Raw genomic sequence first — 17,088 nt, 5'->3', positions numbered from 1 at the left:
TTGTTCTTACAACTTTTTCCAAGAGCAACACTTCAGTGGCACTTTCTTGATTAGGTTCACGCGCTCCGTTCTGTTACACGATGTCTTCTGACCTGCGATCATCATACTGACGCGCGATGGCTCCTTTTGGAAAAAACTTTCTGAAGGCGCGTTTGAAGAACAGGTATGATTCACTCACTCCACCCATTTCGTTTGAGATTAAGCAGTCTTCCCACAGATATTAAAAAAATATATATTTATTTAAAAAGTCGAAACATTAGTAAAAGGTAGATATTGTGAGAAACCATTGCATGTTGTTGTTTTAGTTTTTTTGTTTCTTTCTTAGAATCCTGCGTAATTAAACGCATACACGCTGTAGCCTGCCAACAACACTTGCTGTCACTGAAATGTTTATGGTCGTAGAGAGTCGAGTTACACTTAATGCTGTTGTTCTGCGTGCATCGGTGCCTCTCTTGGATGCTGGTAGCTGGCGTTAAGGAACGCAAAATGAGAGTCTCCAAAATTAATAGTTTTTTCTAAATTAATTCTTGCATGACGGATGTGCGTAACGGTACATCCACATCCACAGTCTTGATGAAATTAACTGAAAAGGCTAAATGTTGTAGTGTAGCCTAGTATTTAATATAACTTTACCTATTTCTTTAGTCTAGGTTACTATTATTATTATTACAAAGGTTAGTGCATGTAGCATTATTTTTGTCCTAACGTATTGTTTAGAGAGTATTTGTAATTTTTAAGTCTGTTTGAACTGGGCCATAAATTACTGCCAAAATTATTTTTTTTAAAGTTTGCACTCTTTTATGTTCATGTGAGGTTTTATGTTGTTTTTTATCTATTTATGCGTGCTCTATGCAGACAATTTATTGCACAGCAAGACATTTTACTTGTCTTTTTAAGCTTGAGACACTCTAGGGGGACTTTATATTTTTGTGATGCTGTAAAATCACCTTTAAAGCATAAGCCAACTGTAATTATCTCAAATGTTCAGAGTGAAATCTAATCAAAGGTAATCTAACTCTATGTCTGCTTTATTTAATGTGGTCTATGCAGAATATCATTCTAACTGTTGATTTATGCATGCTACCTCAGCTTCCATAATTGTGTGGGTATTTTGAAGCACCAAACATAATGACACTCTGTTAAGGCTTAATAAATAAATAATAAAAATCTTTTAGAGCAGCTTTACAATTTTTAACTTGTACTTTGCTTTGCTAAAGCTGTTGAGACAAACTCCTTCACCTAAACATGCAGTGAAGATGTTTTGTCTTCTCAGTGATGCATATCAAGAGGACTTTCTGAAAACCAACAAACCACAGTGAAAAAAGTTTTTTCCTCAAACATTTCCCATGGTTTTTAGATAGGGCACAGGAAGCACACTGTTTTTGTCACTGCCTCTGTTTTACTGTGGCCACACCATAAAGAAAAAAAAATCTCTAATAAATTACTTGTAAATTCCATAATTATTTACAAAGAAGTAACTTTAAGTAACTTTAAATGGAAAGTGATAAAGTTAAGTACTAAGTATTTTCTTGCAAAACATGCTTCTTTAATCTTTATTTATAACTTAAAAAAATACAAATAAATACAGTATTGATCTTATGTTTCCTTTACATTATAACGTGAACATTTAAATTATGAATTCCTTCCTTCACTTTTGCCTCTCTCTAGTTCACATGTGCCGGCTAAAATCTCTCAGATACCTGTTAATGAATCAGTTGAGACAAGCAATATCCATAAATTATGACTTTATATCAGCTCTTAACTTACATGGTCACACATTACATCTGCTTCATAAGGATTTATTATTTAATCAGTATCTACAACTTTGATTAAATGTACTAAAATAATATGAAAATATTTTTTTTTATGTGATATAGCACTGAATGATCTGCCATCTTTATTAAGTCACTGTTTAATTGCCCAAGCATATTTCTGTACAGCCTAATAAACCATGATAGACTGAGTTCAGAAGATTATGTCCAGTCACTGTATTAAGTCTGTAGAAGGATGCATTGTGTTCTCTGTAGTACAAGGATCAAGTCTGGCGGTCACATGTGTGTTTGTGTTTGCTCTGTGAGTTGAGAAGCAGAGTGTTCTGTTCTTTTCACCTTCAGTGGTTCTCTGATAATGTCTCTGGTGTTGTGTTTATTAGGGTCACTACTACGGTGGCCGGGAAGTGCAAAACAATATTACAAAGTATAAACACCTTTTACGAAGCTCGAGACAAATTTACATTTTGGAAAACATTTTTACTTATCATAAAACACAATTACATGGGGAAAACACTTTTACCAAGAACGAAACAAATTTACATTTTAGAAAACAAATTAACAAGAGGCAAAAAACTTTTACCAGCCCGAAACAAATTTACAATGACAGATTTTTCACGGAAAGGGAATGTACCACACACCGGAAGTGACGCGGTGAAAGGTGTTGTTGTTGTTGGTGAGCGCGGTAAATTCGTGTGGTTGTGGAGTAAATGGCATAAATGAAGTTTATGGTGTCAGAACATGGACTGCGGCCAAGGGAGGTTTTGCGGCAAACACATGAACAGCTTAACGCGGTTTTGCTTCACGTGCGATCGTTGTCTGGAGTTTCTAAACGACGCGGACCAGACGGAAACACAGGAGATGTCTCGACAGCCGGACAGTGCTAATCAAAGTAAGTTGTTATTTTTTAGTGTAGCAAAACGCTAGCTATCTGAGGCCATGTGAATACAAATCAGTAATGGTAATAATTACTGATGAAACGGCTCATAACTTTCTGTTTTGAAACGGATCTCTGTCCATTTCAGCAGAACAACCATGCCCATCATACAAACAGTTCATGGAGTAAAGAAGCTCAAAGACAAAAGAAGTCTTTTAACTATGGGCCAAAAGGAAGATTTACGCCTAAAGAAAGAAAACACGTCCAGGTAAGTTGTACTGATGGTCCTATACAATTTTGTGATGCTTTATATGTATTTGTGTGTATGTGTATATTTATTTTACCTATTTATACATTAATTATATATCTTTTGTTATTTGTCATTTACGTATTGTGCGTATACTGATAAGGAAAAATATTAATAATACTATTTTAAATTTAATTTATAACACAACAAAGTTTTGAGAAAGTGCATGGGGCGTGTAAGTGCTCAAGCCACTCAGCCATCTGTGTCATTCCAGTTTCTGTGTGTAATACTTAATTTGTAACAATTAACTTTTAATGTGCAATGTGAAAATAGAGTTCTTTAAATCAAATTTAAACACCCCCCCCCCCCCATGTACGTTTGTTAAGGTGGATAGTAATTGCAGAGAAAATATTTATTTAATAGTTTTCCTTCATTTAATTCAATTGCCATTACACAGCAGTGAAACAATGTTTGTGTTCACTCTGTAGATTCAGGGAGGGTCTTTTAACCCTGCAGTAGACTGCACTACAGCAACACATTAAATTGCTGGCCCCTGCCCTGTGCCACTATGAAAAGCAACTCACTGCTTTTGACCTTGAGAGACTCTCCAAACCTGACCTCAGTCCTTCGGGGAGTAATCAAAGGCTTAAAGAAAGTCAAACCATGGGCTACTGGGCAGACAGTCTTTTTGATTGTGAAGGTTTGTTAGTTAGTTGAGAAATCACATGGCAATTAAAGCTGCAAGCAGCATTTATCAGGGTTCAAGCATTTCCGGCCTTTAAGCACAATAGCATCAAAATTTTTTTTTTTAATTTAGCAATAATGTAACCACCTAAATTACAGAAGGAAAAGACCATTACAGTCAATTTACCATAGGAATTATATAGTTTTCAAAGCATTTTGAAAGTAATAGACTGTGCCATCTATGGTCCGATCTCCATGAAATTTTGCAAGCATCTTTAGAATGTTATGTCTCATATGCTCACCAATTTTTGTGAAGTTCTGAGTTTTCGTTTAGGATTTATAGGCTTTTGAGTGTTTTGCCACTCCCATGTTCTAAATGACCCTGTTATGGCTACCCAAATGGTAACATTAAACCTTTTTTAGATAATTATTGGTCTAGAGTCCAGAGAATTGTACTGCACTTGTTTTGGTTGCAATTGGGTGAAAAATCTAGGACCAGTTCCCGCAAGTACGTTTTTAAGATGATAGCGCATTTTTGATGAACAATTTGATTGACAGCTGTAGTTCTTGAGGAGAAGTTGTTCATTATGAGGATATCTATTAAATGATCACGTGCATCACATGATTACAGAGCCGTAAAACTTATAAAAAAAAAAAAAAAACCTTAATAATAAAAATCAGTACAATTACAATAGGCTTTCAGCTTTTCAAGCTTGAACCCCTAATTATGTATCTGAATTGTTTCTCTTTGCAGAAGGCCAGGCTGCTTTGTCTGTGGAAGATGTTTTGATGTTTGCTACTGGGCTGTCTTCACTTCTGCCATCTGGATTGGAACCACTGCCACAAATAGAGTTCCTGGATGACTCTACGTTCCCAATAGCAAATACAGTTTGACCGGCCATAAATCGGAACCGGACGGTTTTTGCTTAAAATACGCGATCAGTCTTTTTTCGTCTGTTTTTTCTGGAAGTGTGCCCGCATACATTGTAATCATGTCATTTGTGTGGAAGTATTTTCGAAATCTCTGCGCAGGACAAGGGCAGCTGTTCAGCTCTGGAAGGGCATCGATACATGTCTGAGGCACAGGAAGCAAGCAGCTGTTGGTGTACTGGTTCACAAATAAAAGCCTTTCCTGCACACTGAAGCTGCGCGAGCGCACAAGCGGAGACAGTGAAGAGATCTTCAGCTCAACTTCTCGCCTGTTGGATGAGAAACGAAACAGACTAAACAGTGACATACACATTTGAAAAGACAGAAGTAAATGTCAGTTCGTATAGGATGATTTTATTTTACCTTAAAATTACATCGACTTAATTTGATTTAAAAATCACCTGCTGTAGCACACTGAAAAAAGTGTTTCATTCATCCAATTAAAAAATTCAGATTCACATCTGTATTTTTTTTTTAACTTGAGACAAAACTTATTTATTTTTCATTGGCTCAAGTAAAAAAAATATAGATGTGAATCATTACCCTAATTTTTTATTTTTTAATTGGATGAATGAAACACTTTGCATCTTTGTTTTATTCCCACCAACATACTTTTATTTAGTTTCACTGGTAAATACCTTTTTTTAATTTTAAACCAAATTTAAAAACTAAAATACTGAATGCTGATTAAGAAACATCTTATTGAATGTGTGTTGATTGTGTTGTTTGGAATCTAGAACTATGCAGTTATTGCATTTAATTTCACATGGTTACAGTTAATCTTTTCATTTAAGGCCAGTTCTATGTAGTTTTAACCAAATTCAGAAACAGAAGCTAAATGCTGATGTCTGTACCATCTATGTTTGTATTGAATGTAGTCTACTTACTGCGCAGTTACTGCTGTTAATTTCAGATGGTTACGGTTATTTTTTTCAATAGCCAAAAGCCAGTTTGGCCCATTTAATACCAAATAAACATCTTATTTATGCATACTTTCCTTCTTTCTTGTTTGTTGCTTAAAGAAAAAAAAACTGAAATCTGTATCTGAATCGGCAAAATCATGATCAGTGCATCACTATTTCAAACTCCTTAAAATTAGCACTCCTAGACTTATACACTTTAAGTCACAAATGGACTTTGGAATTCAAAATAGTCCTGGATTTGGCTGTTTTTATGCTAAATGATGGATGAGTTAAGACTCTGAAAACATTGTCATTAAAGGTTCACTTTAAAGTGCAGTTGCCAAAATTGTTTTTATAATGTAACAGTATGTGAGCATGTTTTTTCCCCTCACCGTTAACATTTTGAAAATGTTTTAGATTTGTGACTCTCAAACTGGGATCCCTTTGTGAATCACTGTTTTAGATAAAGAAACAAGTAGTTCAAGAAGTTTTGTTTTCTATACTACAAAAATTTATTAAATAATTATTAGTATTTTTGATTAATTTACCTTACACAAAAACAATTAAGCTGTGGGGGACAGATTCATAAACATTGTGTTCAGACAGACAGCAGTATTCCACCACTACAAAAAACTCCCTTTTTTTTATAATTTCATAGTTGAGACATATTAGATTAGTTTCATGTACAGTTCTGGTGCAGAGTCCCAGTTCTCTGGTTTCTGTAACTGATTGTGTTCCATGGCAAAGTCCAAGTACTCCTGCTTGTTTGGGTCCCCACAAGGAGTCAATGACAGGCTGCCTCAGTAAGGGCATCCAGTTCAGCCTATCCAATTTGAAATCTGCAGTCTCTGGAGGCAAACCTATCGTTAAATAGAAAACATAAGCTTTTCTTTTCATTTAAGCTAAAACACTAGAATGATACTTTCATCTGTTCATTACCAATGTATCACCTGTGTGGTAAGTAGTAGAGTTCATTGGGCACTCCCGAACATGCTGCTGTTCTGGAAGGGCGAATGCTGTGACTGTTCCACAGTCTCACACACTCATCCAAGTATCCTTTCTTCTGCGGTACAACGCTTCGTTCAGTTTACTTTTAAGAGCCCTCAAGCTGATGTTTACACCGTGTAGACTTGACATCATGTCGATGATTACAGGGTACGAGTGGACCTCGTTAAAATATTGAACACATTGATGCAGAGTATGTCTTGTGTTTCCGTCTGGTCCGCGTCGTTTAGAAACTCCAAACATCGATGACAAGTGAAGAAAAACCGCGTTAAGCTGTTCATGTGTTTGCCACAAAACCTCCCTCGGCCGCAACTTCATTAATGCCATTTACTCCACAACCACACGAATTTACCGCGCTCACCACCAACAACAACAACAACAACAACACCTTTCACCGCGTCACTTCCGGTGTGTGGTACTTTCCCTTTCCGTGAAAAATCTGTCATTGTAAATTTGTTTCGGGACTGGTAAAAGTGTTTTGCCTCTTGTCAATTTGTTTTCTAAAATGTAAATTTGTTTCGTCCTTGGTAAATGTGTTTTCCCCATGTAATTGTGTTTTATAGTAAGTAAAAATGTTTTCCAAAATGTAAATTTGTCTCGAGCTTCGTAAAAGTGTTTCACACTTTGTAATGTTGTTTTGCACTTATCGGCCACCGTACACTACAGATGCATCTAATCTACATTTCAAACCAGGCCTTTGTTTTATGCATGTACATGTTTGTTGTAGTGCTTCACTCCATTTGTTTTCAATATATCCATGAAATGGAATTCATAATTTTCCATTGCCTCACAATACATGAACTTAGTGGCAGGATGTATGTAGCAGGATGCTGCTGGTCACCATTGATTTTCCCATAAGACAAACACAGGTGCTTCCATTCCCCCTCTTTTGTTTCCTGTACTCAAGACAATTTGGGAAAAGGCTAAATAATATTGACCATTTAATTTGAAATTCACAGTCTAGATTATCCTGACATTTCATGTTGCTCAGACTCCTTCAGCAAGCTCTTAAAATTGATCCAAATTGTATAGCAAGCCAATAAAGCACACTGTTAACCATTTGAGTGTGAACGCTTGTACTGTATTGTAGCATATTGTCTGTTTCAGTGTAATGTGTCTGACGTGTGGACAAGCTTCTGTGCTTATTATTATGTAAAGGCCAGGGTTGCACACTTCTGTTATGATCTCATGTCAATGATGTCATGTAGAATTACTAGCACTGGTGTGAATGTGGGGTTAACTGTTAAACATAGCATTGTATACAGTAAGTGGCCATTTTTCATTTAGTTTGTATACTTTCAGTCTAAGATAAAGGACTATAGCCCTACAGAATATAGTATATTAAAGGATAGTTTGTCTTTCTGTATACCAGTGGTGTATTGGGTAGTCTGCTATGTGAATTATCACAACTATTTACTTTTCTGTAGAGTAGCATCAGGGTCTTATAAATATTAACTAACCTGCATTCTTGCATATATATTGCATTTTTATGAGGTCGTTCATTAATGACTTCATCATCATTCAATCATGTTTGCATGTACATGAGAGAAGGCATTGTTGATGATGTAGAACAAAGGCACACAAAATATACCACTTGCATTTTGGTCACCCTTTTTACAAAATGTCAGCAATCAAACTATTTATTAATTGCTAAGAAATAAACATTACCTCTGTCAATTTTACATTCAGATTTGCTTCTAGCTTTTAACAGTTTAGTCCTAATTAGCCCCTACAGGTCTGAACTAAGAGAGATAATTAGTCATACCCGATTTTATGACCTGAACAGAATGAAAAATTACTAAACAACCAAATCAGATAATTGAGGCTACGATGCAATTGTCATGAAGCCTTCTGCTCATCTGGATAATGTGAGCCATTTACTGTGCCATTTATAATCTGAGCTATGGATGTGAATCCGTCATCAGCATTGTCAAGTACAGCTATGACTAAAATGACTTCTGAATCATAGATGAAAGCTACATGTATTTCACCTCATTCCATCTTGTATGTGTAAGAAATAAGCCACTCCATTCTGTCCATTACAGTGATCTACAATGGTTATGGGGTATTTTTAGACATCTAAAATATAATCACTATATTCATACACTACAGTGTTACTGTATTGCTTTTATGCTAGCAACTGCTGTATGATACAAAACACTACTGTGTAATGAATTCTTCAGCGTTATTATTATTATTATTATTTATATATTAATAATAATGAACAATTTGCATAGTTGATATAGTTTATGGTTTATATATTGTAATTTATAGTTATCCATTTTGTAATATATGATTATTTGTCCTCATAGTATAAATTGACCATATTAGTAGTAATTTTAAGGGTTTTTACACTTGTGATTGTTGTTGTTTATAGTACACACTTGCTATATCTCTTTACCAGGTCTAAGGTTGTAGAGGAAACACCAGGGAAGGAAATCCAGGTTCTTGTTTGTCGAGAAGAAAAAGTAGTCTGTGGAGTGACCAAGCACACAACCTGCGCAGATGTGGTCAAGGCTTTATTGGAGGACCACCAGACTTTACCAGATAGTAAGGGGCTATTACATGGGGAACCTAAAGACTTCTGCATCCTTGAATGGTGGAAGGGCTTTGAGAGAGCACTGCCACCTCTCACTCGAATTCTCCGACTGTGGAACGCTTGGGGTGATGAGAAACCTTTCATACAGTTTGTCCTCATGAAGATCAGTGATTTTGTGCCATCATCCATAGGAGCCAAAAGAGCCTCGAAGTCTCGGGGAGCGAGGTCCAAAAGATGGGGGCAAGGAACTGCACAGTACCCCAAGACTGTATCTGCAGAGAAGCAGAAGCGCATGGTGAACAAGGCCTTTCGCAAATTGGAGAAGATCCAGAAAACAGAGACATCAGAGGGCTCAGAAGATCTCAGTAAACTGGTGCAGCTGATCATCTCACAGGATCAGACCATCCGGCAGCAGATTTACCAAATGCGTGAGCTAGACTTGGAGATTGAAAATGCAGAGAAACAGCTGAGGAACAGCCCCACACCTCGCTCCAGCATCGCAGAGAGTGATGGAAACCAATCGTTGTCCCAGATTGACAGCCAGCTTCAGGAGTACCTATACACCAATGATGGACTTGAGCAACTAGCACTACATGTTTGCAGCCACCAAGAACTCATTGATCGGCTCTCTCGGGAAATCGACCTAGAACTGAGGAACCGGACTTCAGATTTAGGAGACTTGAAAGTAGCAGCAGCTGCCATTCCAGAATTAGAGCTGGAACCTAACCTCGCATTGTCCTCCATAGAACTCTTAGAGCTGGAAAGCTTACGCAATGAACTTGAGTTAAGCATGAGTGCTGGGCTTTCCCTCCATGCTCAAATGCAGGAAATTGAGAAGGAACTACAGCGAAACAAAACAGCCGTGCAGTCCCAAAAACAAGAATACCAGCATCTGGTTACCCAACTCAATGCGCTTGAGCTGGGGGCCTGTTCGGACCAGTCTAGCCCTGTTTCTCTGAAGAGCCAGATCAGGTCCTCCGTCTCTCAGCAGACAGCAGGCAAGGTCAGACTAGCATGCTCCACTACAGATGCCACAGACACAGACTCAGACACTGGAATAAGCTCCACTCATAGTCAGGACTCGCTGTCTCCCTGTGTGGACAGGTCGCCTCCTCTGGATACTGATGTTTAAAGTTGAACATTAACCAAATGTGTTTTCTAGACATATTGTATTTAATGACTCCAACAAGGAAACATACAGCGGAAAGGGATATTCCACCCAAAAATTAAAATTCTGTCATCATTATAGTCGTATCATCTACTGTATCATCATTCACCTTTATCTCATTCCAAACCTGTGTGACTGATGATGAATCACAAAAGGTATTTTGAAGGATGTTGTTAACCAAAGTTTTGGTTACCATTGAGTCGGTGTATGGACAAAAGCACTGAGTTCTCAAAACATTTTTGTCTTCCAGAAGAAAGGCATATGGTTTTTGAGCAATATGAGGAGTAAATGATGACAGAAGTTTTTTATTTTTTTTTATCCCTTTAGCCTCTAGTGTGCTATTATATACTATACTGTGTGAATTCATGTTTATCATCTTATGTTTTTCTCTCTGTTAGAATTAAAATGCACTTATATTCTGAATTAAATATGTAAAATAACATTGTCAGTAAGCTGAAAAATATTTAATTTTGGGGTTTCATTCATCTTTAAAACTACCCCTGATTTTGTTTCTTTTAAATCCTGCAGATATTTATTAAGCCCATGTTTTCAATTTTAAAATATTTTTGCTCACCTAAATACAAAGTTTATATATATATATATATATATATATATATATATATATATATATATATATATTAAATTAAATTAAAATAATTTAATATAATCTTTATCAATAGCAGTATTAAAATGTTAATAGCCATATGAACAAGGTAGATAAGAGAACATTTTGTTTTATATTAAAACAAACGACAGACTTTGTACATAAAATTTACTTTTTAACCTCTTTCTCTTTTTTTTAAACATACCGTATGAACAGGTGACTGCTTAAATTGCAAAATATAGAAAAAAAACTTCTCACATAGGCATCAATTATTTTTTTTATCTTATGTATTATTTTCAACTAAATTCAAATTAATTTGCAGGTTGGAGCCTTTTTAGCATAACAATTTCCCTCAGTGTGCTTTTGCGATGCAAGATGTGTTATCAGCTATAGTTTGTATGCTGTGACTCATGTTCCCTTTACAGCTAAAGTTGGTTGAGACAGCACTCGGTGAAAGAATCCATTCTGACACTAATACAAACACAAGGAATTTTTGAATTCTAATGGGAAAACTTTTGACATTCAATCCCTTTTGCTTCAAGTATTTGCCTCATCCTTTCTTTAAAACCTGTGAACAGCTGAGACTTAGCAGTCTTATCAGACTGCGGTCTCATTGGTTCATTGAATTAATAAAGGGTCTTTAATGCCAAGTTCCTGGAGAGTAAAAACGTGTTATGCCGTTGTCATTCAGCGTGACTCAGCGTGATAAAGAAGACTCTATTTTGTAATGCAAAACAAATTGGTTTTAAAAACTTGCATTATGCAGCAGGCCTTATTATTCAGAGGGTGTTAATGAAGACTTGCTTCACTGGCTCCTTCAGAGTTTCGGCTTTGCACTGAGATAATAAACAAATTCCCCTTCATTGGCTCTGATCCCACACAGCACCCCCTGCAGGGTGTTGGCAATACAAAGTCTGTGGGCTCTTTAATGTTTTCACTGTCAGTGTCGTGACTTGTTTACCTCCCCTGTCAGTTCAAGAGGAACCAGAGAACTGCCAGGACTCTTGTCACGGCCATAATTTCTTGTGTGAAAACGGTAATTACTGACTTTTATCTCTCGCTACTGCTGCAGAAGTATTTCCAGCACTAACAATTACACCGGCCAATTTCTTGTAAACGGTCCTTTTAGATTGTGTTGGCAGCTCCCCCATGCTGAACTTTCAATTACAAGGACTATGGCATCCTCACAGGCCAAAATTAAAAAAAAAAAAAAAAAAAAAAAAAAGGTGAAGTGACATAGAGTTATGACGGATGAACTTTTGCATAGCAAATTATTTTACCCCCAAGGCTATATAACAAGAAACTTTTATTTTCTTTCACTATGTTAAGGAAGCGGTCCTGTTTAACTTTTTACATTTCATAAACACATGATGTAGTTTTTGATCCAGCTAGTAATTGGATCATCCTAAACCAAAATAATCCTGTCGCCTGCCTGTCTCATTATCTTGTCAGTTTGCCTTGACATTTTCTGAATGGTTGGGAGCTTTTTTCCTGTTTAGCCAATGATTTGTATGTTAATGTTTCTATCATACATACTCTCAAGTTTTGAACTTGTACTAAAAAGGAAATAAGCTAATTTTAGGATCTCCTTTAGACTGAGTCACTGTATTTGTTTGCCATTATTCAGAAGAAACTGTGGGTGAGGGTGTCTTAAACAAGATTACTGAAACTGCAAAATTGCTTCCTTGACAGAAACACTGTTCGTAATCTCATGATTAAATGTTGGATGGTGAAATATTTTATATTAAAGGGTACCATTTCTGTACATAACATCACGTTGTATGCAAACACATCCTTGTGTGAATGACTAGCAAATTCAAGTTGATGTTAAGTTCTCAGTTAAAACAGAATCAAAATGCTTTAAATGTGTCGAATAGAATAAAGCAGTGGTGTTATACTTGGTGTGTTCAAGTTAACTTCGCAATCTTAACAATATGCAAACATGTTTTATGGAGTTTTTCAGCCTCATGGCAAGAATGATGTATTCTTGTATGTACGTTAAAAGCATTCAGGCAAAACTGTGTGCACTTGCAGAATCGTGTCAGGGAACAGGTTCTTCTTTTTTTTCTTTTTTAACCTCATAAAAATAACTGCATCTGAAAAGAGCTCACTGTGTCTCTACCCCACATACACTCCGCATGTCTGAACCTCTCCCACAGTCTAAGGTAATTGGCTGGATAAAAGCAGTTTAATAAAAGGATGATGCATTTGACCAAACTCTTTGATTTAAAATAAAATTAGTCGATTAATCAGCCAAAGCAATCATGGCTTGCTTAAATTTTATATAATTTGATCTGATAAATTTGTATGCAATAAATCTTGGCATAAATTTATTGGGAACTCTCATTAATATTTTAGTTATTAATTTGAAAGAAGCTCTAAATCATGTAATGGGTGTAGTTTTCTGTTCTGTGTTGATCTGTTTACTATGTAAACTGTAAATTTTGGTGGGATGTATCAATAAATGCTTAACCCATTTTTTAATGGGCAATTCAAATCCTAAAGCGCAATATAAGTCAAATGATTTGAAATGCTTGTTATTCATTGTTTGCAAATGGACGGGCAGTTGCTTGGACAAAAAATCTGTAATGTAACAATTCAACAGTCTTTTTTCCCCATTATCATGAAGAGAAAGTCTGTAACTTTTAAATCATATACCCTGATCAAATTTATTTAGTCAACTTTCAGCAGGATATTGGCTTTAGACCAAACTGACATAAAATCTGCAAAACTCCAATTCTAGCTGTTGAATTGTAGGATGAATGTATAAAGTGCAGTGATTTTACTTGATCACAAAGCCAAGCCTTCAGGGTTGTCATGCATTGGCAATCCATCTTGCTCCACCAGACGTAGAGGCACAGCAGTATTTTTATTGCAGTGCTGTAAATGAATTTGTATGAAGGCTCTGAAAATGCCTATGGTTTGAAACAATCATAGAAACACACACACACACACACACACACACAGAGAGAGAGAGAGAGAGAGAAACCTCTCTGGGGTGGTCTATTGTCTCCAGAGATCATTCCCAGAAGGTGATGGTGGGTTTGAAACAACTTTATGTCTATATTTTTCTTGGTCTTGCCTGGCTCAGACATTAATGTGCTCTTATTACGGCTGTTGTTTCTCAGAGCACTTGCTCTGCCACAGGTGTTCACCAAGTCTCATCAGAAAACCTCTTATTATACTGCCAAAGCAGAGAGAGAGAGGCAGGGCGGTTGCATATTGATGTAGAAAAGAGGAAGTAAATAGATTAGGACATTTACTAGCAAGTGCCTTTAAGAGAACTTGACAGGCAGCTACAGTATAGTCCCTTGGCGGAACTAGCGTTCAAAAATGCTGGTTAAGCAGAAGGATTAATGCAGTTTTTTTTTATTGTCACCATGCGTTTATCAACAGTGATCTGGAAAGCAAGATATTTATTCTTTCCATGTTGGCTGGTAAGAAGGATTTGATGTTTTTACATGGCTTTGCATGAAGGTGAGTCATTTTCCTGTTCACCCTCCTCCTTTCCACCAGCCCTCATAACCCTGGTGTGTTTCACTGATTAGCTACTTATATAAACATTGCTTTTGCCACCTCACCTTCTGTGCTTGAATCCTCCTCCTCTTCCTCTGAGGCCCTAAAATCAGTGCTTCTCATGAATATTATTTGTGAAAGAGAATATATTAACTTTACTTCAGATTCCAGCTGAATTTAAGGCTAAATATTCTCATGTATTTGCATGTTTTTAGGTCCCATTGGCTTTAAAAGCCTCAAAATCTCATCAAGGCAGTTTAATCAACTTCAATAGCAAATTGATATTATCCTCATAGATGAATTCATCTTCAAGATGAGCATTTCTTCATTTGTTTTTAATCTTATGTTTCATTCAAGATCAAAACATGAGGGTATACACCGTTGAGTGAACGCTCAAACACAGATTCCCGTGCCTTTGTGACTCCAGGTACAGTATATTCAGAAGTGTCTGTGATGAAGACTTTGAACTGAAGCCTTCACTCTCACCACTTGTAAGGTTTGAAGTACCAATTACAGAAAGCCCATCCTTGCATGGTTGAGATCTTGTACGGCAGGCCTTTGATCACATGGATGCCCTGTCTAGCTCTCACACTTCTCCTAGCTTCCCCTACATTGGACCGGGAGCAACACTAATCTTGATGAACTTCATCCTTCGTCTTCTGTTCTCTCCTCCACCAGTTTGTTTATAAGATTGATGTTCATTTCCTGAGAGCATGTCTGTAGCTCTCATCCTGCCACACTAAAACCCACATTTTATGAATCACTATGGAAACCAAGTGCTTCACCTTGATAGTATACTATGGTATACAGTGCAAATGTACATAGCTTGTTGGTTCTGTGGGTAGAATACTAAAGCAAATACAAACCTTCTGCTTAGCCTTTTTAACCATTCAGAGTCACTTGTGCTTACAAAGGTGCATTTGCTTAAAAAGTAATGTGAAATATTAATAAGATTTAAATGTGAAAATATTTCATGTTCACTTATTCATGTGATGACAAAGCTAAATTTTCAGTGTCTTCAGTGTCACAAGATCTTTCATAAATCATTCTAATATGATGATTTGCTAGTCAAGAAACAAAAGTGTGTTAGCCCAAAAGAAGAGTTTAGGTTTGACAGTAGACAACAAATCAATGTCCTACCAGGTCTGTGAAGGCCTTTATATCTCCGAGATATACTGATAATATAGTGATGTTTTTTCGTACACTATATGGGAGTGGTTTCCTTTGGAGTCAATGGTCAACATTTCCTGTTGAAGTCCAAAGTCAGAGCTTAGAGAAACATTTCACAGTTCAACCAACCTGACTATCACCAACAACAAAACTGCACAGTGAAAATAAGTCCAGCATTTATTCAAATGTATTGCTATTTTGTCAGTCTGGTGTTGAATAAGAATCTAGGCAAGATGCAAGATACTGTATAACAAGAGTTCGATGTCAAGATGGTTACTTCACAATATACCTTATATGATTATATAAAAGTTACTGTGGCTTAAACGGCTTTAATTAAATCCAGTGAAAATCTATGTTAGTAAAAGCAACTAAATGTCCATGAAATGCAAAATACAGACCAAATAAGAACTAATATGAGAGTTCTTCAGGAGTAATGGAGTTCTTAATTTGGTTTACAGTACAGGAGTTTCTTCATCTCAGCAGTCATAGAAATAAATCACAAAGCCTTTTGACAAGGGACAATATTAAAGTGTGACATTGATTAGTTCAAGAAGCATACAGTATATAGTTAAGACATTTTTAGTCAAACCACACCAAAAGCAGAATACCTGAGGAGGGAGGGTGGGGGTTCTGGAGGCAGTCGTGGGGCAGGGAATTGGAGAGGACCCAGGGGTGGAGTAGGAGGGAGGAGCCAGGGAGGAGCCCGGAGCAGTAAAAAACAGATGGTGCTCCAGAGACCAGCCAGGATGATCCACTGTGGAGTCAACTGCGGGAGGAGCCATGGTGGAGAAGGAGCCAACGACACCAGAGGGCTGACTGACAGAGACTGCGCCGTTGGGTGAAGAGCCTAAGATGGAGCAGAGCAGCCGCAGAGCCAGGGTGACGCAGAGGGTCCAGAGGTCCAAGGCAGAGCTGAAGGCACTGGCGACCAAGGTAGAGGCGGGGCCCCCGGAAGCCCGCTGCAGAGTCGGAGCGACTGAGGACGGAGGTGGAGCCGGACAGAGCCAGAGGGATGGAATGATGAGGTGAAGCCATAGGAGTGGAGTCCGAGGTGGCGGATGGTCGACATCTGACCAAGGTGTCAGAGAGAGGGAGGCCGGGAGGACACACAGGAGGACCAGGGCTGGACCGAGCCAGCGGAGAAACCGGAGATTCAGGGCTGGGCAGAACCAGCGGAAATGGAGCAGAGGAATTGACTGGTCTAGGAGGAGGTGGGAGAGGGAGGCTGGGAGGGAACATTAAAATTTATTCACTTAGCTGACGCCTTTATCCAAAGCGACTTACAATTTGCTATACGTGTCAGAGGTTGCACGCCTCTGGAGCAACTAGGGGTTAAGTGTCTTGCTCAGGGATACATTGGTGTCTCACAGTGGATTCTGTGACAAGGCATGTGTCTTATCCACTGCGCAAACACCACCAGGGAACACAGGAGGATCAGGGTTGGATGGAGCCAGCGGAGAAACAGGAGATTCAGGGCTGGGCGAACCAGCGGAAATGGAGCAGAGGAACTGACTGGTCTAGGGGGAGGCGGACAGGGAGGCTGGGAGAGAACACAGGAGAATCAGGGCTGGACAGAACCAGCATAAATGGAGCAAAGGAACTGACTGGTTTAGGAGGAGGCGGGACAGGGAGGCTGGGAGGGAATACAGGAGGATCAGGGCTAGACGGAACCAGCGG

At 37.8% G+C, this 17,088-nt stretch overlaps 1 protein-coding gene and 2 long non-coding RNA genes across 3 annotated transcripts; 2 read left to right on the top strand and 1 right to left on the bottom strand.

Annotated features, from left to right (window-relative positions):
- The first annotated feature begins 31 nt into the window (after positions 1-31).
- On the top strand, positions 32-10,571 carry LOC113069617 (ras association domain-containing protein 9-like). Its single transcript, XM_026242788.1, has 2 exons — positions 32-163; positions 8,819-10,571. Exons 1-2 carry the CDS (start codon positions 117-119, stop codon positions 10,083-10,085), a joined length of 1,314 nt encoding a protein of 437 aa, XP_026098573.1. The 5' UTR covers positions 32-116; the 3' UTR covers positions 10,086-10,571.
- Positions 2,156-4,985, top strand: LOC113069619 (uncharacterized). The gene is made up of 3 exons (XR_003279768.1): positions 2,156-2,661; positions 2,795-2,914; positions 4,332-4,985. It is a non-coding gene; the product is annotated as an uncharacterized LOC113069619 (long non-coding RNA).
- LOC113069621 (uncharacterized) lies at positions 4,670-7,011 on the bottom strand. Its single transcript, XR_003279770.1, has 3 exons — positions 6,360-7,011; positions 5,958-6,269; positions 4,670-4,776 (listed from the first exon to the last, which is right to left on the bottom strand). It is a non-coding gene; the product is annotated as an uncharacterized LOC113069621 (long non-coding RNA).
- Positions 10,572-17,088: the final 6,517 nt, after the last annotated feature.

This window comes from Carassius auratus, unplaced genomic scaffold (assembly GCF_003368295.1).
Source record: "Carassius auratus strain Wakin unplaced genomic scaffold, ASM336829v1 scaf_tig00001866, whole genome shotgun sequence".
NCBI classification, from domain to species: Eukaryota; Metazoa; Chordata; class Actinopteri; order Cypriniformes; family Cyprinidae; genus Carassius; species Carassius auratus.
This window is presented reverse-complemented; position numbering and strand designations above follow the sequence as displayed.

Excerpts from the sequence above, each read along its gene's own strand:
- LOC113069617 (XM_026242788.1), top strand. The coding sequence starts at position 117 with ATGGCTCCTTTTGGAAAAAACTTTCTGAAGGCGCGTTTGAAGAACAG. Across the intron at positions 164-8,818 it reads AAGGCGCGTTTGAAGAACAG|GTCTAAGGTTGTAGAGGAAA; the intron begins GTATGATTCACT and ends TCTCTTTACCAG.